Consider the following 24,072-nt stretch of genomic DNA (forward strand, 5'->3'; position numbering starts at 1 on the left):
CTTAGCAACTTTCAGCTGTACAATACAGCATTAACTGTAGTCCTGTGCTGTGCAAGACATCCCCAGGACTTACTCGTCTTGTAACTGGAAGTTTCTCCCTTTTGACTCACTTCATCCTCCCTCTCCCCGCCCCCCCCCCCCCTTACCTCTGGCAACCACCAATCTGTCCTCTGTATCTATGAGCTTGTTTTTTTGTTTGTTTTTAGACTTCATATGTAAGAGATCATATGTTTTTGTCTTTCTTTGTCTGATTTATCTCACTTAGCATAATGCCGTCAAGGTCCATCTGTGTTATTACAAATGGCAAGATTTCATTCTTTTTTATGGCTTATATTCCTGTGTGTGTGTGTGTGTGTGTGTGTGTGTGTGTGTGTGTGTGTGTGTGTGTGTACACCATATTTCTTTATCCATTCATCCATTGATGGACCCTTAGGTATCTTGGCTATTATAAATAATACTGCAGTGAACACAGGGGTGCATATATTTTTTTCAAGTTAGCATTTTTGTTTTCTTCCAGCAAATACCCAGAAGTGGAATTGTTGGATCATATGGTAGTTCTGCTTTTAATTTTTTGAGGAACCTCCATACTGTTTTCCACAGTGGCTATGCCAATTTACTTTCCCAGCAGCAGTGCAGGAGGGCTCCCTTTTCTCCACATCCTCTCCAGCATTTCTTATTTCTTGTCCTTTTGATAATAGCCATTCTGGGGTGGTGAGGTGGTAGCTCATTGTGGCTTTGATTTGCATTTTCCTGATGACTAGTGATGTTTAGCAAGTTTTTATATACTTGTTGGCCATCTTTATGTCTTCTTTGGAGAAAATGTCTGTTCAGGTCCTCTGCCCATTTTTGAATTGCACTATTTGTTTTTTCATTTTTTTGTTTTGTTTTTTGCTGTTTAATTGTACAAATTCCTTATGTATTTTGAATCTTAGCCCTTAATCAGATAGATTATTTGCAAATATTTTGTCCTAGTCGATAGGTTCCTTTTGTTTTGATGATGTTTCCTTTCCTTTTAGTTTGATATAGTCCCACTTGTTTATTTTTGCTCATGTTGCTTTTGCTTTTGGTGTCAAATCATCAAGATTGATGTCCAGGAGTTTACCACAGCCTATGTTTTATTCCAGGAGTTTTATGGTTTCAGGTCTTACTGTCACATCTTTAGTCTATTATACGTTAGTTTTGTGTGTGGCGTCCAGTTTTCCCGACACCAGTTACTGAGGGCGCTCTCCTTCCGCCTTGTCTACTCTTGTCTCCTTTGTTGTAAGTTAACTGACCACGTACGTGTCTGATGATTCCTGGGCGCTCTGTCCTGTTTCACTGATCTACATCTGTTTTGTGCCAGTACCGCACTGTTTTAATTACTGTAGCTTTACGAGCTTTGAAGTCAGGGTGCATGATACCTCTCGCTTTGTAGTTCTTTCCTAAGGTTGCTTTGACAATTCAGGGTCTTTTGTGATTCCCTACAAATGTTAGTGTTTTTCTAGTTCTGTGAGAAATGCCATGGGTATTTCGATACAGATTGCATTAAATCTGCAGTTGGCTTTGGGTAGTGTGGATATTTCAACAATATTAATTCTTCCAGTCCATGATCTCAGAATATCTTTCCATTTATTTGTGTCTTTTTCAGTTTCTCTCATCGGTGTCTCATAGTTTTAAGTGTACATTTGTTCTTCACCTTTTGGTGAAATTTATTCCTAGGTATTTTGTTCTTTTTGATGTAATTGTACATGCAATTATATGTGTAATTAAATATTGTCACTATTCAAATTTCCCAAATTATCTAATGTTTAGTATGTTTGTTAAACTCAGGATCAAAATAAGGTGAAAACTGCACTTGATTGGGCCAGGTTTTTAAGTCTTTTTTAATCTGTAGACTCCTCCTCTGTCCTGTTTTTCTTGCAGTTTGTTTATTGACAGAGACGGATCGTTTGTCCAGTACGTGTCCCCAGCCTGGGCTCTGACGGCAGGGCCTGGGCCGTGTCACTCAGTGTGCTCCTCTGTTCCCCGTAGCTCTGCGTGTCAGCAGGCGGGTCTGGAGGCTTGATGAGACTCGGGCTTCATTTCCTGGCTGACATCTCACGGGAGGTGGCACGTTGTGTCCGCTGGTTTGTTAGGGCTTCAGTGGGGGCGCTGCCTCGATTCTGTTCCCTCCTCGTTGTTAATGCAGCAGCTTTGGAAGTGTCTTCTGCAAAGAGTGCCGTGTCCGCTGGGGGACCTGGGGGGAAGGTTGTGCGGAAAAACGAGATCCAGGGTTGGTTTCAGGTCCTGAGCTGGCTCCCTGGGGTTGTTTTGGGTGTTGACTCACTGTGGACTAGTGGGCTGTGGTTATTACATGTATTCATCCGTGTTCAGTGGGAGCCTCTTGGGATTGGCTCCTTCCGACACCCCCCCCCTCCCCAGGTTCTTTGAGGCCACACTCGAGAACAGGAGGCTTGATGCCCGCGGAGCTGGTGCCTTTCCGTGTCCTAGACCAAAAACAGCTGGGGCCCTAGGGGCCCTGCTGCCTTCCAGGGGAAGTGGCATTTGGGAGCACGGTTGGGGCATTTGATGTCGCTGGCTTTCTTCAGTGGACAGAGCAGGAAACAATGTCCCTCTGCTCATAAGGTTGCCTGTACCGTGCATTTATGCCGCTGGTTCCAACTCAAGTTCAAGACCTCAGGGTTTTTCCTTAACTCACAATCTTTCCCCACAATGAAGAATTGCAGTGGTGACACCTCTAGAAGTACACGTGTCTTGAGGCCACTCTGCACACACCACAGTCTGAAAATGATAGTCTCCATACTACCTCTCAAGTGTGAGGTTTCCAAGTGCAGTTTAAGATGCTTTTTCAATCCTTTTTGCCCACAGGGTGTATCCCACTAGGACTGGATTAATCAAATTACCGTGTTTAAAGTCACTTTAAATAGAGTCTCTCTGTGGGGCTGTGCCACCAACCTGATTCCACTTCGGTTGAGTTCATTTGTTTTACTTTCCGTTGTTAGGGATTGCTTTTTTAAATTTTAAGCTTTTTGTATGTAAAATATTTACATGGTTCCAAATTTGAAAGCAAGGTGTATTCAGAGGAGTCCAGCTTCTGCCCTGCTGTTCACTGCTTCTCCCACAGGAAGTCACTTAACCGCTTTTACGGCTTTTTCTAATGTGAGCAGTTGAAGATTTATGTTTGAGTGTGCACATACACAGAATGTGTGTGTAAATGATAGGAGATGCACACTCGTCTCGCCATGTTTCTCCCGTAACAGAACGTCCCAGAGGTCACTGTCTCCTTGACCTTTGGGTTTAAGTGTTGTGGCCTTGTGCAGCTCCGCAGCAGCCCTGAGTCGGTCACGTGAGCTCAAATGCAGTTCCCTGTCTCCTGCCCTCCCTTCCAGGCCATCGACAGCATCCACCAGGTGGGCGTGTACTGTCTGGCCCTGGTTCCTGCCAACACCTTGCCCAAGGCTCCTCTCGGAGGGATTCACGTTTCTGAAACCAAGCAGCGCTTTCTGGAGGGGATGCTGCACCCGTGTAACGTGTTAATGTGCCCTCACACATGTGTTACCAACCTTCCCAAGCCTCGCCAGAAGCAGCCAGGTTAGTGTACATCACAGCTGTTCCGTCTTAAAATTGCGGCAGCTGCGCTTGTGTTTAACGGGTGCAGCCCTGTTGAACCTCCGTTCCCGGGGCTGAGATTAAGAGCCAGAGCGAACGGCACGCCGGGTCAGTCCCCGCTGGAAGGAGCGTGCATCTCCGCGTCCTCCGCGTGGAGGTCCCGCCTGTCAGCATCCACCCTGGGACTGGGCTCAGGCCTGGCGTCTGAGCCGTGGAGGCTGGGCGGTGACTCCCGGGCAGTGGAATTGATGCCCAGGAGAAGAGCAGCCCTGGAGCTCAGGGGCTAGAGCGCTGCTGTGGCCCACGCTGCGCTGTGGGGCGGCCCGCCACGCCGAGGCCGCAGGGGCTGTGGGCACCGTGCGTGCTGCCGCCCTGTGACCGGCCGCAGCCACCAGGTCGCCGGGACCTGGGAAGTCCCAGCAAGTGGTCCGCTTCCCTTCCCTGGTTTAACGGTTACGTCGTCTTTCGTTCCTTTGGTTATGTAAATTGTTAGTAAATGCCGAGTTTTGTTGATTATTAAACACATAAAATACCATTAAATGAAACCCATTTAGTCAGTAAAACAAAGAAATACATTAAGAGTTTAGCTGTAGCTGAGGTCAAACCTTACCTCCCCAGAATGTCTGCCACGTGGTGGATGTCTTCGTCTGGCTCCCTGTCACTTAGCCTAACCCTTGTGGCTGGTTTCCTGAGCATCCGTATCATAGGGAAGAGTTACCTGCCTGCCTGTTCAAATACAGAGTCGTGTGGTTATCACCTGTCAGAGGTCATTCACTTCTCACCCAGAATTCCCCCTCGTTTTCTAGAGGTTGGACCAGCCTCCATGATTGTTGGGAATCTGGTCGCGGGGAAGAGAATTGCTCAGGCCTCAGGGAGGGAGCTGTCTCACCTGGAGGACAGCGACCAGGCAAAGAAGGTAAGGCCGGGCAGGCAGACGAGGTGAGGGGGGCAGCTCCCTGGCAGGCGGGAAGCCACCGGGACTGAGCGCGCCACCCCCGCCCTCTCCCGCAGTTCCTGTTCTTGCCCGATGTGCTGCAGTGGCGGGCCCACACCACCCCCGAGCACCCGCTGTTCCTGCTGCTCAGTGCCAAGGTGAGGCCGCCTGGTCTTGTAGGCCACTGCCCTGCCTGCCTGGGCGAGGGGCCAGGGTCCGCCTTCCGGCCTCGGTGCTCAGGCTCGAGGCCTCACGTTGGAGAACAGCGAGCCTTGACGCCCCGGCCCCAGCTCATGTGGTCCTCTCTGTGAAAACCTTGGCTTCCACACAGGCCGCACGGTTACATTTCTGTGGATTTTATATTTTACGGGGAATTCTCATTACCTTGTCTTGATCATGAACAGTACGTACATGAATACTCCCAAGTGCACGAAAAGGAAATGCTTATTTTGTAAAAAATAAGCATTTAGACTTTCTGCATTTGTTCATAGCTTTAACATGATAAATACTGCTGACTGTTCTAATCCTGGTACCTTGCAGTGGGTGTTACATGGTACCTGGAGCTTCTAGGATATAAAGGAGAAACTGTTAAGTTGTGGGCCAGTAGACAAACTGTGGAAACATGAAAAATAACAATGAAAACACTGCATGACTCACTGTCAGATGCTCCCGGGCCCATGAGGACTTGAACGTTGACGTCTTAGAAACACTGACCTAGGGCCTTCCCTGGTGGTCCAGTGGTTAAGACTGTGCTTCCAATGCAGGGGGCCCAGATTCGATCCCTGGTTGGGGAAGTAAGATCCTGCATGCTGCGTGGCGTGGCCAAAAAAACAAAAACAGAAATGGAAACATTGGCCTGGCTTTCCATACTACTTGTAACTGGCCACTGTTTCTTCATTCAAAAAATATTGATTGATGCCTGCTGTGTACACAGTGTTAAATAAGATAAAAAGGCCCCTGTTCTTCAGATGGTGCAGTAAGTCTTCCTGCTAGAAAACCAGTGCTCAGGAGAGGTGCTGTCTTCCTGGTTCACGTGTATCTGCAGATCTGGATGGTGTTCCGTAGACATTTGTTTTATGGTTGAGCAAATTCTAAAGCCAGTACATAATGGTGGAGCAAGTTAGTCAGCTCATGGTGAGAAGCTGAACATAGTGCAGCTGGCGCTGCGGGGCAGTGAGGCTGGGGCGCTGGGCTGACCCCAGGCGTGAGCCTTGAGGGGCGTGACAGGACCCATGATTCCGGGTGATTCCTCTGCATTGTAAGAGGCAGGGTGGGAGCAGGAGGCCTGGCGGCGGTGGTCCAGGTGCAGGATGGCCATTTAGAGAAGAGGACGTAGGGATGTGGACACGTGAGGAGTGGTCAGGGGCAGGCCCGTGGAACTGAGGGCAGCCTGCCTGTGTGGATGTGCTGCTTCCTGGGGAGGAGGGAGCTCCTGGTGGGAGTGTCCAGAGACGCCACCAGGCACGTGGTCAGCCAGAAGAGCCCACAATCATCTTAAAGCCAGGAGCTCAGGAGGAGCCAACAGAAGACCACCTGGCCTTCTCCAGGTGCATTCCAAAAACTTGTAAGTTTTTGCATTTCTTTTGGTTTGTCAGCCTTCTCAGGTTTGAATTTTCCTTAGGTCTCCGAGGACTTGCTGGCCTTTGACCCAGAAAGAGGCCTGTCCCCGTGCAGGTGGTGTTCCTGGCACGAGGTGGCCCCTGGCTTTGGGGACTGGCGGGGCTCTGGGCCTTTGGGCTCCCAGCGTGTGCCCGGCGTGGGTCTCTGTACCTCGGCTTGGGTGTGAGGAGCCAGTCTGACCCGCTGTGCAAAGCCCTGGGGCCTGCAGGGTGGGGCCCTGACCCAGGAGCAGTGAGGGGTTTGGATGCTCCACTGGGCCGTCCTGGGGGATGGTGGTGGTTGGGCCGAGCGGCGCTCTAGTTCTCCTGAGAAGGGCCGAGAGAGCCGTGAGGCCTGACTCGGGTTGGCGGGGGAGCGAGGGTTAGCTTGCAGCTGGTCCCCAGCGCCGCTGTCCTCCGTGGAGACCCAGGTGTGGGGGAGCCGCACCAGCCCCTCCCCCACCTAGGCTCCCTGCAAGAGCAGCCTGCGGGGACCCAGGCCCTGTCCTGGGGGCATCTGCACAGGCAGCAGGCTTCCATTCAGGGGTGTTTGTTTACCATTTAATTACACGGGTTTATTTTCAGGATAAGGGTTTCCTTTAGGGAGGGAGAAGATGGAATTGGGAGTGTGTGTAGAGTCGTGGTGATTTATTTTATAAAAGAGACATTGAAACAATGTGGGAAAATACTAGGTAATGAAAAAAGTGGATTTTTATTACATTATTCTTTATAATATTTTATTATAACAGCCAAAAGGATTTCTTGAATCACAGAGTCTTTGACCGTGGTGGATGAACAGGCTCTGAGAAGGCAGCAGATGGGTGTGGGGTGGCACCTGTCCTGGTTCCTGAGCACAGGGGCGCGGACACGGGCTGTGCGCAGTGTCCACGGGTCCTGGGAGCCCCTCCCTGGCTCAGTGGCGCCCACGATCGCTTTCCTAGGGCACAGTCACCAGCACCGCAACCTGCGTCCAGCTGCACAAAAAGGCTGAGAGAGTGGCTGCTGCTCTGGTGGAGAAGGCCAGGCTGAGCGCTGGGGCCCACGTGGCGCTGGTCTACCCCCCAGGTAAGGACCCCGCCAGCCTGCTCTCTGCGCGTGCCTGCACCCTGTGAGCACTTGCGTCCAGCCGTGGGTCCATCTGCCTGTCTTAGTGCAGCCTTCCCTTTCCATTTGCTCTGCTCACCTGGCTGTCCTTTCCCCATCTCTCCCCTCCATTTTACTACTAGAACGCAAACTCCCTTGTAGCCACTGACCAGGTCGAGACATGGCTCTTGGCCTTTCTTGTCCCAGCCACCGCCTCCAGTCTCCAAAAGTAGCCTCTGTGGTCATCATCTCTTCCATTTCTTTATAGTTTGATCACCCAGATAAGCATCTTAGTCGTCACAGTTTAGTCCACCCGTCTTCTTTAAATCTGATATATTTTTAAGTCTCCTCTAAGCGGCAGGCCGCCCTCTTTCCGGCTCTCCCTCGGCCCGGGAGCGTCCATGCCGTCTGGCGCGGCTCCGTGCACGCTGGGCGGGTGGCTGCTCCTGGGCGCCCACAGGGCACCTGGAGTCAGACCCGGGCTCACTTCCCTCGCAAGACCCTGAGTGCTGTCGGGCTCCCCCTCCTTGTGTAGAATCAGCACATCAGCCGCCACGGATGCCCCGTCCCACGTTCACGGACGCTTCAGGGCTCACGGCATGGTGGTGGTTCTAACCCTTTTTTTTTTTTCGCTTATCAACCATAAAACTGTCAACAGACCCTTGCCCTCATTAGCGTCTGGTCCCCCGGGGTAGAATTCAGCTGTGAAGAGCAGTGTGGCTTCTTTCCTTCCGTGGATACGATGAGTTCCGTTTCCTGTCGCACTCCAGTGGGGGCTGCTCCCAGGTCCTCGGGGAGACCTCCCGTCCTGATACGTCCCGCTGTCTGCTGGGAGCAGGTGCCCGGCCGCTTCTGCGTGGAGCCTGGTGTTCGCAGCACCAGCCTGGGCACCAGGCGCTCGTCCCTCCTGGGCCGGCCGCTGTCCGTGGGCCCTTTCCGTGAGCGGAGCTGGTCTCACGTGAATGTAATTACACCTGTTAGGGAGGCTGTGCCTCATGAGCTCACGCTGTTACAGCCGATTCAGAGTCAGGATCGTAGGGCTCTTACTACGCCTGCTCTGCGTGATGTCTGTGCTGCGTCTGTATCTCCTCGTTTCCGTCCCGAGAATCCTGGTTCTCCAGGACGGGGGTCAGCGGGATTCGCACACCCCAAGGTCACTCGCTCACTGCACCCCAAATACTGGCAGTGACCGCTGACCACCTGTGCGATTCTTGGAAGCAGCTGAATGTTTTCACACGTGCTTTCTGTACCCATCTTCCCTGCAGCTGTGCTGTGTCACCCGGGCGGGGGGCGGGGGGTGGCAGTGCGGCCCCTGCAGAGCCAGCCTCTCCTCGCCCGCAGGCCACTGCGGACTGTCCAGTCTCCTGCTGTGGTTCTGTTCTCTCAAGTCGTCTCTAGCTGGTTTCTCAGGAAGGTTCATGGGAACAGTATCCCCTGAGTTTTTGCTTGTTGGTAGCAGTCTGTACACTTTGTAACAAAAGTCGTTTTGGCAGGATGAGAAATCCCTGACTCTCATTTTCTTTTCTTGAGCCTCTCAAACATGTGTCCATTTTCTCCTGGCCTTAAGCATCAAGTCGGACGATAATCTAATTTTCTTCTTCTTAAGATTTGCTTGCTGTTTTGTTCTAGGTGACATTTTTCACTTCTTAAAGTCTGGTGTATAGTTGTAACGCTGGTGTTACGGGTCACCGTTCTCATACGTGAGGTGTCTTTGGAAGGCAGCTGTGCTCACCACTGTATCACCAGTGCCATACAGTGTATAAGGTATCTTTAAATACATAGCTGCAAATCTGTGTTTAAAATTTTCATTTCAAGGACGTTTTCTAGAATCATGATTTTTTTCTGTCTGTCTCTTCCCTTACTTTGATTTTGTCCAAGTTCTCCTTCTGGCCCCCTTGGCGCACGTGTTAGGTCTTCGCCATTTTCTCTGGGGTGCTTCTGTTTGAGTTTCAAGTCTCCTCCTTTTCATGGTTTCGGTGTCCGTTGTCTTGTTTGATCTTGGGCCCCTTCTACTTCCATCTTCATTTCTGAAATGATTTTTTTTCTAATTTCTAGTTCTTTCCTCATTTCTTTTTTTAATTCTGATTTTGGTTATTCATTCATATCTTGTATCATATTCTTGATGTATTTCAGCACATGTCGAAATGCGCTACAGTTGTTATCTGCTGTCTTTGTCTGGACAGACGATGATCTGCTTCTGATTATTTCTCTTGTACCTTGTGTGGGACTCAGGCCCACATGGTGGCCCCTGGGCCACCCTCACGGACCCTCCCTCCCTTCTCTGCTCTGCACCCGACGCCCCGAGCCCCGCATCCCACTCCATGGGCCTCCCCATGTTGGGTTGCATTGCTGGTCCCAAACCTCATGGCTGTTCATTGTGCCCAGTGAGTGGGTGAAGGGTTTCCCTTCCTCTCCCTGCTCTCTGATCAGACCTGCACTCATGAGAGCAAGATGCGGTGGGTGACCACCCTGGTCGGGGCGGCCGTGCCTTCTGGGGGCTCCAAGTCCTCCTTGCTCCCGGCCCCACCCAGCTCCTGCGGAATCCCCCTCACGCTGCCCGGTGCGGCCCGGCTGCCTGTCCTCGCTGTCGGCTCTGTCTTGCCTTCCCGGCACCTGCGCTTCCTCTCCCGCCCGCTCTGCTCTGTCCTCTCCTGCCTCGTCTTGGGGTCCCGGTTCTGGAAGTTCGCTGCTCGGCTGTTAGGGGACATTTTTCTCCCATGTCCGGTGCATGGGTGATGGGCACTCAGAGGACCTTTCCCTTTCCCTGGTGGCCTGGGCCTTAGCCGGGACAGGAATCCCAGGTTTCTGTTGGTTCCTCTGGCTTGGGAGGCGCTTCCCCAGGGCTGTAGGTGATAATTACCCCCCCGCCTTAATAAGTTTGTTGTTGTTTTGCCTGGAAGCTGTCTAGTTCAGGAATTTTACTAGGACGTGAGTGGGTCTGGGTCCTCTCTCACTTTCCTGCTCACTTAATCTTCATCTCTGGAAAATGTTCTTTTTCACTATTCCCTTTTCTCCCTCCTTTTTGTGCTTCTGGAACTCCTGACGCATGTTTTGGGCACCATGTCTTTCGGCGTATCTGGCGGGACACGACTTGTACTGGGCACTTTCTCTTTGCTGGTGGGATCTGGGGTGCCTCTTCCTGGGGGGCCGCCGTGGAGGGCTCCCTGCCTGGGAGCCGGGGCGGGCTGGCAGCCTGGCTTGTTTCTGGACACGGATGCGTGGTGGCTTGGACACTGCAGAACTCCCACTGGCGTTGCAGTTGCTTTGCTCTTTCCGGTCCCGGGAACGTGGGGTCGTTTTCCTCCCGGACGGATCGCAGTCCATGCTCCTCATCTCCCCGGGCTCCGTGTGAGGCGCGCGTCACCCTGGCCACATGGAGGCGGGGACACGGCCGCGTGGGAGCCCCCGCCTTCACCGTCCACACCCCGCGGAGAGCCTGGGAGGACCAGAGCTGTTCTGGGGCGCAGGGCTGCGGCTGCAGGCGTGCAGCGTGTGGGACTGTGCTCGGGGTGGGGGGACGCCGAGGTAACAGGAGAAAAGACCAGTGGGGGCCTGATGCCTCTCTCTCTCTCGGGGGCATGTTTGACACCGTTCAGAAAAAATATTTAGTGAATAGAGGAAAATGGATGACGAAGTTCTGAATTTACATCTTAAAAACTTAGCAGGTGGAGCATATAATTAATAGCTGCAGGGCCGATCCCACCCTGCTTAAAGGCCTGGAGTGGGTGCAGGTGTTTTGCAGACGCATACCGGTATCTGTTGTGCATGTCCTGCGAGGGGCCGGGACTTTCTCCTCAGAGGGCTGTGTGGCCCTGGGGTGACGCTGGGAGCTGCAGACAGGTAGGGTGCAGGTAGGGACAGGGCTGCCCTGCGTGCACGCCAGGTGACACCGGGACACGCGGAGGTGCACACGCAGGGGCAGCAGAGGCTGCACGCGCTCGTGGAAGTGGGGTGTTGGTGGCACGCTCTTGTGTTCAGTTTGGTGATGTGTTTGTGGTGCGTTGTGCAGAGTGGCCGTGCGGGGCGTGTCCGCCTGCCTGCCGGCTCTGTCTCCTGAGCTGCCTGTGGGAGCACAGGGCAGATGGGCGGTCCCTGGTGGGTGGGCTCAGGCCTGTACCGACGGCCCTGGCCCTGATGGAGCATCTTGAACTTGGAATCTGGTGAAACCCATGAGCTGGGTTAAACATTGCTCGTTTATTTTGACTCTGGAATCAAAACAGCCTGAGACTGGTGTCTTGTAGCCTGAGGATGCCAGGCAGGGCCTCGTCCGATTTGAGGACAGCGTCTGGAGGGGTCTCCAGGGTGTGGGCCCAGGTGTTCTCACGTCGGACTGAGTTCAAAACGGGAAAATGGGTCCTGAGTGTGGTACGGTTTTCCCCGGTTTTAGTCTTGGAGCGTTTTAAACACGTGGAAGAGTTGACGGAGCCGTGAGGGGGCCTGTGTTCCGTCGAGTGGTGGAGAGCGGGGTGGGGACGTCCTGGCCCATTCCCAGGGGTGCGGGCCTCCCCGGAGAAGCGGCCAGGCCCCCACGCCAGGGTGCCGGTGCCCGTGAGGTGGTATGGGACCTCCGGGTGGGCAGCTCACCCTCAGAGGTGTCCCGCGGGCCTCGCCCACCTGCCCGCCGAGCACCTTGATGCGCAGAGATGGCGAGCAGAGCGCGCTGCCCCACAGGCCCCGGGCCTCCCGGCCTCCCCGGGCCTGGGCGGGGCTGGCCTGGGCGGGGGTGGCTCTCGGCCCCTCCCTGGCAGCGCCGTCTGGGGCACTCCCCGTCAGTGTGGGGGAGGGTGGTCTTGCTCAAGCACCGCGAGTGAGGCTGCGGTCCTCCTTGTGGAGCCGTGAGACTGGGCGTGGGGAACTGCCTTTGACCCACTGATGCCTTCTGACCTCGTGTATCCCCAGGGGTGGACCTCATTGCTGCCTTCTATGGCTGCCTGTACTGCGGCTGCGTGCCTGTCACCGTGCGGCCCCCGCACCCCCAGAACCTCGCCACCACACTTCCCACCGTAAAGATGATCGTGGAGGTAGGCGGGCACCCCGGCCGGCGGGGCAGACCTGACCGTGGGGTCGCATGTGGTTTGCTGCCAGGCACCGAGTCTCACGCGTGCCTTCCACCCCTGTGCCCCACAGGTCAGCAAGTCCGTGTGCGTCCTCACCACGCAGGCCATCACGCGCCTGCTCAAGTCCAAGGAAGCAGCGGCCGCCGTGGACGTCAGGACCTGGCCGACCATCCTAGACACAGGTGTGCGTCCTCGGTGCGTGGGTATGCGTGCCGGCCTGTCGGGTCACCCCCTTTCCCTCCTCTGCTGTGGGGACCGCGTTGCTGCCACCCAGATGTGAACGCCGGGCGAGAGGTTGCCCGGGAGCCTCGCTGGCTGGGTTCCTGACGGCCTGTGTCCACCAGCTCGAGCCTGGAGCCGGGTGCACAGAGCGGGGGGCGGCCCGTGGGGAGCAGCGGTCCTCCTGAGGCCCGCGTGCCTGCGGGTGAGCTCTCCTTGCTGCCTCTCACGCCCACGTGGCGGCTGGCAGCTGTGGGGATGTAGACGGTGCCCACGGTGCCCACGCACCCGTCCCGGGTCCCCATCGTGGGTGCGTGTTGCCCGCCCCAGGAAACGCGTGTGGGCCCCCGAGCCTCGGCCTGTTGGGGTGGCCATCAAGATGCCCCAGGGCGGCAGCACCCTGCAGACTCCATCGGTGCCTCGAGGCGCACGGCCACGTGGGTGCCGGCCGGCAAGCAGATGGGGGTGCCGTCGCGCCTGGTGGGTGTGGATGCCTGTCCTTGCCACCAGGGCACTGCCCGTGAGAGGAGGTCGGGGACTGTGTCGTCCGTGGCCACCTGCCTGACCGCATCTGCAGGCACGGGGAGCTGGCCCAGGGTGGCCGGCGGGGGGGCCCTGCGTGGGCTCGGGAGCAGACAGGCTCGAGGGTGTCCTGTCACCTCACCTGCTCCCTGCCCTGGCCTCACTTCGTGTGTGCCCACCGTGCACCGTCGGTGCTGTGTCCACCTTGTGGTCCTAAGCGGATGTGGTGAAGGTCCCAGAGCCCTGGGGGCCCATTCCTGGGGCTCCCTGTGCACGTCCCCGCTCCTCTGGGCTTTCCTGTGGGGCTCTCGTGGCCCGTCTCCTCCCTTCTGTGTCCACCTCGCCGGCCCACCGTTCCCATCAGCACCTGCGCAGTGTAGTAGGTGAGGGTCTGCTCCACGTGACCTTCCCCGCGTGCACACGCAGTCTGCTTTCCTGCAGCCTGACTTCTCTGAGCTGCCCGGCTCCCTGGCTGCAGTCCTGTCTCCTCTCTCCCCGCGTTCACACCCCCTGTGTCTCCCGGCCGACAGACGACACCCCCAAGAAGAAGGTAGCCAGCGTCTTCAGGCCCCCGTCCCCAGACGCGCTTGCGTACTTGGACTTCAGCGTGTCAACAACCGGGATCCTGGCAGGTGTGAAGGTGGGTCCACTGGCTGGAGCTCCCGTCGCTTCAGACCCTGACACAGAGGGTGGGCAGAAGGGTGTTGGGAGCGGATCTCTGCAGGCCCCTCCTCCTCCCGGAACGTGAAGCGGCAGTTTGGTTCCTTCAGGTTTGTGTTAAATACCAACAAACCCCCATATTAGGTCAGCCTGAGAGGAATGCATGGTCTGATGTTTTATGGTAACATCTGAACTTTCTGACTCATGGCTGTCTGGCCTCAAGGACCAGGTGGCTTGGATGAGTCTGTCCTGTTGCCAGGTACCAGAAGCTCCGTTAAGATGCTTGATGACCCTGAGCTCTTGCCTCGGAGGCTCTTTGTGGCTGTTCCTGGGTGCTGTCTGGTGTGTGTGAGGTTGGGGCCGGCCAGCCTTTCAGGAAGTGACGGCGAAGGCACTGCGGGCAGCAGGCACTGCCGCCCCCCGCCCCGTTCCCTCGCGTCACTGAGCAGAGCATCCGTTTCTCTTCATAAGATGTCGCACGCGGCCACCAGCGCCCTGTGCCGCTCCATCAAGCTGCAGTGCGAGCTCTACCCCTCCAGGCGCATCGCCATCTGCCTCGACCCCTACTGCGGTCTTGGCTTCGCCCTGTGGTGTCTGTGCAGGTGCGTGTATGGCTGGAGTGTGCAGGGGAATGGAGGGTGGGCGTGCAGGTGAGTGGAGGGGAGTGTGCAGGTGAGTGGAGGGTGGGTGTGCAGGTGAGTGGAGGGTGGGCGTGCAGGTAAGTGGAGGGTGGGCGTGCAGGTACACCCCCCCACTCCTTACCCCAGCCCCTTTGCTGGGCCGCCTGCGAGCTGAATTGCTTCTTTAGACCCTCCCCCCCCTCCTAAGATACATGTTCAATGCTCACCAAGTGGAGATAACACGCATGAGTGGCTGGTCTTGTGTAGGTGTGGGGCGGGTTGGAGTCTGGGTCTGAAATTGAGGAAAAGTGCGTTTTTATTAAGTACACGCTCTCGTCGCTGCTCATTCCATCCTGGACTGGGAAGTAGGGACCGATCTTTACAGGCAGAACCCAACCCCCGCCAACAGGCCCTTGCCTAACCGCAGCGCGGGCCCTTGAGTGCGGGTGGGGGGACCGGTGCGCCCACGTTTTCTAGGGAAACCCCCACTTGGTCAGGGCAGAGCGGGGGGGCTCTGCCTGGAAGGACAGTGCCCTTGAGGGGAAGGCGCCTGCACGCATGCCGACCCCACCCCTGTCGCTGTCACAGTGTCTACTCGGGACACCAGTCGGTGCTGGTGCCCCCGCCGGAGCTGGAGACCAACGTGTCCCTGTGGCTGTGGGCCGTCAGCCAGTACAAGGCCCGCGTCACCTTCTGCTCCTACTCGGTGATGGAGATGTGCGCCCGGGGCCTGGGTGCACAGACGGCCGTGCTCAGGGTGCGTGCGGCCCCGGCCCGGAGAGACCCCGGGGCCTCTCCCAGCAGGGGGTGAACACGGACCACCGCCCCTGGGTGCCCCACCCCCGTTGTGGGCTACCCCCCCAGCACACACACCGGGGGTGCACCCCACGTGGGTCCCTCACTTCATCTGGGAGGAGAGGAGGCTTGGGCACAGGGCGGGGTGGGTGTGACGGGCCCTGAGACCCGGGGGCCTGGGGACGGGACCGCGGAGGCGGGGCCTGGGCCCCCCGTCACGTGCGCTCAGCGCCCAGGTGTGTGCACTCTCCCCCCGCAGACGAAGGGTGTGAGCCTGTCGTGTGTGCGCACCTGCATGGTGGTGGCTGAGGAGCGGCCCCGGATTGCGCTCACACAGTCCTTCTCCAAGCTGTTCGGGGACCTGGGCCTGCCCGCGCGCGCCGTGAGCACCACGTTCGGCTGCAGGGTCAACGTGGCCATCTGCCTCCAGGTGGGCGGCGGGGCTCCCCTCTGGGTGCCACCCGCACGTGCCGTGCTCCCCCTCCTTTGGTCCTTTCTTGTCCTCCCAGCCTTTGCTGTTGCGTTTTCCTAACACAGATGAGCTCTGCGAGCTGAGCATTTCCTTTGAAAAGAGATTCTGTTCTTGATGAACAAAGGCGTATTTGGAAAAAACACAAATTGTTTTTGAACAGTGACTATTTGGAAGAATTTCTAAGTTGGATACAATATGCAACTAATATTCTAAAGCAAGAATAAACTTATTGTTTTTTAAGACATCTAGCCATTTTAAATGGGAACATTAAATGATATTTTGTATTGTCTAGAATTCATTTTTGAAACGTTAAGATATTTTACTTACTAAGGGGAAACAGTTTCAGAACAGCTAACTACAGTGCAGTGCTGTCTACTGCTTCTTCAGGTGACTGGCTATTTTCCAGATTTCCTACGGGTACCTCAATCCCACTTCCTTCTAAACCACGTCGCATGCCTCATGCACCCACGTTCAGGAGTTGCTGGGAGGAAAGGCCTCAGGGAAACCCTCGTCCCCAAGCCCCTGTGCCTACCGGGCACAGGGCAGGTCTTGACTGCAGAGGCGGTTGTCCTGGTGTTCCTGCAACGGCCTCTCCACAGCGGAGGTGGCTGGCTGCCCGTGCCTCAGTCGGACCCTTGCTGAGTGACGGGAGGAGGTGGGGCGGGTCCCCCCTGAGATCCTCCCGTTGTAGACAGTGCGACTGCGCCGTGCCCACTGGCACAGTGTTGGTGGCTGAAAGTGCAGCCCTTCTGTCCGCTCAGCGTCTGGCGGCCGGGCCCTCCTTCCTGGAAACGGCAGGCGCCTGTGCTGCTCGTCAGCACGTGGGCGGCAGAAGTCTTGCTGGGACGTCGTTTGTGCTTTGAGATGCAGTGTTCCTCACGTGCTGTGCTCTCTGTCTGTGTCTCCTGTGGCTTCTCCTCCCTGTCTCGCTCTGCTGGCATCCTTTGTCTCTGTCAGCCCAACAGGCTGGGAAAGCTGGCTGAGCAGGTACGACCTTGACCTCGACCTCTACGTGCCTCTGCTTCCCGTGAGTTCACGTGGCCTCACCTGAACTCCAGACAAATACGTGTTTCTTTTGCTCACCGTGTTATTTGACATATTGCAGAAAGTTCCTTTCTAACCAAGTTTATGAGCAAAAGTATTTTCAGAAGCATTTAACATTCCTAGGTTAATAAATTGCCTCTGGAGAAAGGGCTGTGTTTAGTCTCTGTGAAGAAATTTCTGCTTTCGTTCCAGGGCAGACATAGGTTACTTTGTCTGGAATCTTCAGAGGATGAGTTGGGGTGGAATGTCCATGTAACTTGATGTTCCTTACCTAATAAAAAGGAACGTGCTATCCTTTAATTAAGGCCAAGGTCAGGTGTCAGATGAGAGGACGGAGAATGAGGACGTCGTTCTGGCGAGTCCTTGGTGGGGCCTCGCTGTGCTCAGCCCTCAGGAGAGTTAGGTCAGGGTGAGCATGGCTTGGTGGAAATGCCCCAGACCCACCGTGGTGTGTGCCTGGAGCTGAGCTGTCAGGACTGAAGTGTGAAATTATTTGACTTGACATCTTCCTTCAGTGTTACCAAGCCCTGTAGATGTTTGCTCCTGCTGGGAGCAGAGCACTGCCCTCCCGGCCCCACCCCATCCCCCGGGCTGGGAGGAGCTGTCCCACGGCCGCGCCCGTGTGGATGCGATGCCCCTGGAAACCATGGCGTGAGGCCAGAGTGGACGTTCCTGTGCTGTCCCCTTGCAGGGCACGGCCGGCCCGGACCCCACGACCGTCTACGTGGACATGAGGGCACTGCGCCACGACAGGTAACGGCCCCCAGGCCCCTGGGCAGCCTGGGCGTCCCCTGCTTCCCCATGTCCTCCTCCCTTGGTGAGTCATTCCCACGACCAGGAAGGGACTGACCTTCCAAGAGTGGCTGAGCATGTGACATGTGGCTTTCTGTGGGGTAGAAAGCAAGTAAACCCGTCGTCCTCGGGCAGGACGTAGGCGTCACGTCAGCAGATGTGTCCTGGGGGCCTTGGTGTGCACCTGTGGGTCGGGGTGCCTCCCAGCTTTAGAGCCAGCATCCTGGTTCTAGACCCTCAAATGCAGCTTGAGGTAAACCGTGGTGGAGCTGCCTGGGGGGCGAGGCCAGCTGGCCGGGCCCCCCACCCCCCCACCCCGATGGAACGTCACAGCCGGGTCATGATCAGAAGGCTGAAGGCTCGGCTGTTGTCGACAGACTGGCCGTCGCAGTGACCGTCGGTTTCTGATGACCTCACGAGTTGCCTTTTAGAGATTGTTGTCTGTGTAGTAAATTTTATTCTGAAATTTTTCCCTTGTTAACTTTTAGGGTACGTTTGGTGGAACGGGGTTCTCCTCACAGTCTGCCGTTGACAGAGTCTGGAAAGGTAGTGGAGATGACAAGGCCTCCGTCTGTGTCTGGGTCCTCATGTCGTCCCGGGAGGTGCTCGCGAGGAGCACAGACCCCCGTGGTCGGGCTGGGTGGGGCTGGCACAGAGGCCCCGCCTTCTCGCTGCAGACACGCACACGCACCCACACACACGCGCGCGTTCACGCTCTTGCTAAGTCTCTACGTCCACACGCGCTCCAGTCCCAGAAAGGGAGGACCTCAGATGCAGAACCCTAGAAGGAGCTGGGCAAGGGTCCTGGACCTGAGGCACCCTCCCCTGCAGCCTTCCCCCCGGCCCCCATGGGCACGGGGCCTGTGCTCAGCAGCTGCCCCGCCCCAAGTCTGGGGGCAGGAAGGCTTCTTGGGGGCCAGGTTTCCATCCAGAATCGGGGGCTCGGGGCCCGCTGGGGGCGCAGCCAAGCTGTGCAGACCCCCCCGCACACGTGGGCCCCGACAAGGTCCCTCGGAAAGAGCCCCTCCCTTCCTCTCGACATCCAGAACGGGGTCCACTCTCAGGAACTGGGTGATTTTGCCAAGATTCACAATTTATTTTTATCCATTAAAACCTCCCATTCTGTTAAAATTCCAAGTGCGATGTAGGTTGGTTTCTGAACCTGATCACACCCACGTGCGTGTCACGTCCTTTGGATCAGCTCTGAAGGACGTTGTTTTTGAATCAAGAGGGCCGTGCTGCCTCTGACCCGGAGCCCATTCTCCTTCCAGATCCTCCCTGGAGTGAAGGTCATCATCGCACATGCCGAGACCAGAGGGCCCCTGGGAGACTCACACCTGGGGGAGGTGAGGCCGGGGAGCCCCACGCGTCCCAGGAGCTGCTTCTCAGCCTCCTCCCCTTCCTGCCCCACTTCGGGGGATTCTGCACCCCTGGGGTCACAGATGCTCTGAGGGATCGGTCAGACGCCCTTTGCCGTCCCCCAGTGTCTGTGCTCCTGGACCCAGCCCCTGGGCAGGGCTTCAGGGTCCTGCCCGCAGGTTGAGGCCCCCCGCCCTGTTGCCCCACCAGCAGAGGGAAACTTTGAGTTGCAGGCACTGGGTGGCCTGAGGAGCCGCCCAGGAGCTGGCAGCCATCCCTCGAAGAGCAGTTCCTGCGCCCACCCGGGAGCCGCAGCCCCCAGGGAGGGGCGGCACGGGGCAGACCCCGGGAACGAGAGGGAGGGTCTTCTCCATCCCGGGGACCCGGGGCGGGGGGGTCCTCACCGCCCCAGAACACGGGCTGTGCTGGGATCCATGCCATCATACCTGCATGCGGGACGTGGTCTAGAGTAACGGGACAGGTGGGACCGGTACCTGGAGGCCAGGACAGCAGGTGGACCCTGGGTGCCCAGGCTGGTCTGTTATGGTGGGAATGGTGTCAGATCCCAGTTCCGGGCCTGGGGACCCGTGTCCTGCAGCGCTGGGGTCCGTGCCCAGGGGTGTCCACACACGCTGCCCGGCCTCCAGCCGGCGGGGACGAGGCTGTGGGCGGGCCCGGGGCCTCCCGGGGGTCCTGCGGCATCGGCCTGGAGGGCTGGGTGCAGGGGGTGCGGGGCCTCCCCACCACCCCCTTCCTGGCCAGCTGGGCCCCAGCCTGGTCCCGGCGGGTCTGCACCAGGCTGGGCCCACGTGGCCGCCCTGTCTCCTCTGTCGGACGCTGCTTCTGGGGGTGCCTAGAGCCTGGCAGTCCGCATAGGGAGCCGCCTGTGGATCCAGGAGGGGCCTGGCTTTATTTTTCTTTCTTTATTGTATAAATTTATTTATGTGTTTATTATTGGCTGCCTTGGGTCTTCATTGCTGCACAGGTTTTCTCTAGTTGTGGCAGGCGGGGCTCCTCTTCCTTGCGGTGCGTGGGCGTCTTATTGCAGTGGCTTTCCTTGCTGTGAAGCACAGGCTCTAGGTGCACGGGCTTCAGTCGTTGTGGCACTTGGGGTCAGTCGTTGTGGCTCCTGGGCTCTAGAGCACAGCCTAAGTAGTTATGGCGCACGGGCTCCGTTGCTCCACGTCACGTGGGATCTTCCTGGCCTAGGGATCGAACCTGTGTCCCCTGCATTGGCAGGAGGGTTCTTGACCACTGCGCCACCAGGGAAGCCCCAGGGCCCTGGCTTTAGAAGGATGCCCCAGGGGCTGCAGCACACTGGGTACAGTGAGCCCGTGTGGGGGTGCACCTGCGCCCACACACTCCCGCCGGCCCTGTGTGCACCTGAAGGTTGCTTCCGGTCCTTTCTCACGGTGGACTGTGTACATCGCAGTCCTCCAGGCGTCACTCCAGGGTCCGAGGAGAGGAACGGTTAATGCGAAGGAGGGGATGGTTACCTGTCTGCTTTCGGTGCCTGCTGTTGTAACGTAGTTCGAGGCCCCCCACCTGCCGCGTGCTGTCGTGTTGCTGCCGTGTCTCAGGACGGCTGTGCCGGCACTTGTGCTGACTGCCCCCCCCCCCCCCCCCGTCCTCTGGGCCCCAGATCTGGGTGAGCAGCCCGCACAACGCCACTGGGTACTACACAGTCTACGGGGAAGAGGGGCTCCATGCAGATCACTTCAGTGCCCGGCTGAGTTTTGGAGACACCCAGACTGTTTGGGCGAGGACTGGCTTCCTGGGCTTCCTTCGAAGGACAGAGCTCACCGACGCCAGTGGAGGTGAGGGGTTCCCGTGCAGCTCCCGCACCGGCACTGGGGCTGCCAGGCCGTGAGCCCACGCAGGCGGCGTCTCGGGGCCCCCACTGACCCTCTTCACCCCTCCTAAGAACTCCTTTCTTTAGGGGCCCTGACACGGTTTTCTCCGAAAATGACTCTTTTTTACTTCACTGCTCCCGGATCCTGGACTCCACTGAGGACGTATGGGGTGCTGGCAAAGGCTGTTGGGGCTCCAGGCAGAGCCGCGGGCACACCTCACCAGCCCTGTGTCGGGCCTCCTCCCCACACATCCCCCAAGGTTGCAGAGTCCCTCGGCCACAGCACGCTGGCCAAATGCAGTCAGAACTTTTGGGAGCCCCTATAAAATAGTAAAGTTGTTGTTAAATACATATTCACACGTGGGCGTCACCTCTTGGAATCTCTGGGGGCTGCACAGCAAGAGGCTGTTGTCAAGTGATGTTTGAGTGGCTAGCGTGCCGGGCCATGCTGAGGCGGGCACCCTGTGCTGTCCGCAGAGCGACATGACGCGCTGTACGTGGTGGGGTCTCTGGAGGAGACGCTGGAGCTGAGGGGCATGCGCTATCACCCCATCGACATCGAGACGTCGGTGACCCGCGCGCACAGGAGCATTGCTGAGTGGTGAGGGCCCCGGGGACCGGTCACCCAGCTCTCCGGCCAGGGCAGGGACCTCGGCTGTGTGTGTGCAGGCCACCACCTGCCTTTCCAGGAGCAGACCCCAGACACGCTCTGGGACTCACTTGCCAGAGACACCTTGCTTGGGTTTGCTTGGTTTTTCCTCTTTTCCTAATCAGTCTTAAGTTAGGAGCCTGTCCCCAGTGCACAGGCAAAACGTGAGAGCTCAACAATTATCCTGAAATGCTTCCGCTTTTCACATGAGTTTCCTGATTTAAATGGTCAAGACTCATGATTTCCTCACTTTGTAGGGAGCCTGCATTGGGAAAGGTACAGCTTTCAACATCAAATAATGTTCTTGTTTCTTAGTGAGAACTTTAATAGAGTAGATATTCCTGTAAGACGCACCTCGCGGTGTCCGACACCATTCCCCACGTGTCCTTGTGCCCAAAGCCTGTGTCAACCCGTGTGACGCCGTGCGCTTCTCCCTGCAGTGCCGTGTTCACCTGGACCAACCTGCTGGTGGTGGTGGTGGAGCTGGACGGGCTGGAGCAGGACGCGCTGGACCTGGTGGCCCTGGTGACGAACGTGGTGCTGGAGGAGCACCACCTGGTGGTGGGCGTGGTGGTGGTGGTGGACCCGGGCGTCATCCCCATCAACTCCCGCGGGGAGAAGCAGCGCATGCACCTGCGGGACGGCTTCCTGGCCGACCAGCTGGACCCCATCTACGTCGCCTACAACATGTGAGCGCAGCGCACAGCCCGGCCCGGGGGGCTCAGGCCCCGTCGGAGGCGCTGGGACGTGTGAAACAGGGAGAGCAGCCCCCGGGGAGAGGACGTGAGGCCCCGCGAGTGCGGAGTCCGTCCTCCTACGCTCTTACAGGTCCATCTCATGTTAGAAACCACTTCCTGAATTATTCAAAGAAATCTCTTCAGCATCAAGGACATTTCCAGAAACGTGAATGTCAGTATTTTAACAGGTGGGGTGACTGGGAAAGGAGCCCTCATGGGCGCTGTGGGAGCTGCAGGCGCGGTTCTCTGCTGTATTGTGAGTTTGCACTTTGTTTAGGCTAAAAATATAGTTCTCGATTTAGAAAATTCAACTATTTATTCCCACTTCAAAGGACAAGCTGATATATAGAGTTTATGTGAGAAGGAATTTGAGGCCCAAGTACAGCTGCTTCAATTCACAGGGAGGAGCAGAGCCCAGAAAGGCTGGTGGACGGGAGTGAGCCTGGCCTGGCCGCCCTGCCCGCCGTTGGGCCCCAGACCAGGCCCTGGATGCACACACTTCCTCTCTGGAGACAGGTGTGCCTGGCTGTCTGCCTGTGTGGTCACTAACACTTGACATGGCCGTTTGGGCTGGCAGGTGAGGTGCTCTGTTTTGGAAAGATAAACCAGCACTGAGTTTTAAACCACTTTCTGAGCTTCTGACTTCGTGCTGTTCAGCTGAAGTGCTTGTTTTCATAACCACAGTGTAAGCTCTTCTTACTGCACAGAAGTGTGCTGAATTATTATTTTTATTCCACGTCAGTAGATGTGGAAGCCCCAGTGGGGTGAGATTTTCGTCCTCAGTGACATCTGCCAAGCCCCCGGGAGAGCCTTGCCAGCTGCTGTTGGGTTTTGAGTTGTGTGCCTATAAAATTTGGCCAAATCATGTTCTGTTATTTTATTCAAACTTGACTAAACGGAGTGAGATAATATTATAGTAAACCTAAATCAAAGAAGAGAACGTGAAATCCTCTAGATACTTCTAAGAATTTGAAGTGAAGCTTGAATCTAAGAATATTTTTGTATCACTAGTAAAGAGTGTGTTATGACTGTTGGGGACTGAGGCTTGGGAGACTTTATGACTCACACGTGCTTCCTAGAGCAACCAGGTTTTTCTGGAGTCAGCCTGGATCAGTGCCTAACAAAGTTGTTATTAATTCTCTACCATCTTTAATTCTCCACCAGAAAGCCCTGGCTAACGGGGCCAACTCACTTCTGACTCTTATTTGGCTACAAGTGGCTTGTGCTCAGTGGCTGTTGGCCTGCAGTGCAGTATGTGACCACATACTGGAATTTGAATAATCCTTTTGTAACTATGTACATAATCTGTATAACTTATCATTTGACGTACAGAGGTTCTAGTAGTTGACTAATGGACATTCCTTATAACAGAATGGCCGGCAGGGGAAGAACTACCTGGCCCTGTATGTTGTAGTTTTATAGCAAACAAATATTGTAAAACTTTTGTATTGAAAGGTTGGTGGCAGTAAGACAAGGTGTCTTGTAAATTAAGATTTTAAGAAGCATTAAAATGTTTTAAAATTACTCTCTGGGAATTCTGTATATCACACTAAAATTTTATATCATTATGTTAATAAAAGTTATCGACTGTTTGTAATTCTGCATTTTGAAATGTGTGAAAAGGTTTTTAAAATTACCCCAAATAGGATATATTTTATTATGCATTTCTCTTTCCTGAATGTAAAAGCATTTATGCTACAGCATAAAATCTACAAAGCACATTAAAAGTATAAAGAAGAAAATTTAAATCTCCTATAATCCTACCTCTTGGTAATGACAGCGTTAATATTTGATGTAAATCCTTTCAAGGATTTATTTTTTTCCTTTAAAACACTTTTACAGATTAGGATTGATCATATACTTTTATAATCAGCTTTTGTACTTAATAAATTAGAGTTTTATATAATCTGTTACATACATTCTACATGTTTTAACGACTGTGTCACGTTGGGGAGGCGGGTGACTAAAGGCAACGTGTGTTCACTTGCTCTGGGTCAGTGTCATGTCAGCTGTGTGGCCGTGAACCTCCTCACGGGTGCGTGTTCACACGCAGGGCCTACCTCAGGCTCAGGTCCTATGGGTAGAGTTCGT

At 55.8% G+C, this 24,072-nt stretch overlaps 1 protein-coding gene across 12 annotated transcripts in view; it reads left to right on the plus strand.

Moving 5' to 3' along the window:
• Positions 1 to 23,856, plus strand: part of DIP2A (disco interacting protein 2 homolog A) — an 86,291-nt gene extending 62,435 nt beyond the window's left edge. For 6 of the 12 annotated variants that reach the window (XM_057696670.1, XM_057696671.1, XM_057696668.1 and 3 more), the window contains 16 exons: positions 3,369 to 3,570; positions 4,395 to 4,504; positions 4,600 to 4,680; positions 7,062 to 7,185; positions 12,103 to 12,224; positions 12,331 to 12,442; positions 13,532 to 13,641; positions 14,133 to 14,263; positions 14,870 to 15,038; positions 15,336 to 15,506; positions 17,284 to 17,345; positions 17,873 to 17,930; positions 18,656 to 18,730; positions 20,386 to 20,560; positions 21,073 to 21,196; positions 21,685 to 23,856. In XM_057696670.1, coding sequence (XP_057552653.1) covers positions 3,369 to 3,570; positions 4,395 to 4,504; positions 4,600 to 4,680; positions 7,062 to 7,185; positions 12,103 to 12,224; positions 12,331 to 12,442; positions 13,532 to 13,641; positions 14,133 to 14,263; positions 14,870 to 15,038; positions 15,336 to 15,506; positions 17,284 to 17,345; positions 17,873 to 17,930; positions 18,656 to 18,730; positions 20,386 to 20,560; positions 21,073 to 21,196; positions 21,685 to 21,937 — 2,079 coding nt within the window. In that variant the 3' untranslated portion in view covers positions 21,938 to 23,856. The other 6 variants (XM_057696669.1, XR_009047680.1, XM_057696674.1 and 3 more) reach the window with 6 other exon arrangements.
• The last annotated feature ends 216 nt before the right edge of the window (positions 23,857 to 24,072 follow it).

The sequence above is a fragment of the Hippopotamus amphibius genome, chromosome 10 (genome assembly GCF_030028045.1).
Source record: "Hippopotamus amphibius kiboko isolate mHipAmp2 chromosome 10, mHipAmp2.hap2, whole genome shotgun sequence".
NCBI classification, from domain to species: domain Eukaryota; kingdom Metazoa; phylum Chordata; class Mammalia; order Artiodactyla; family Hippopotamidae; genus Hippopotamus; species Hippopotamus amphibius.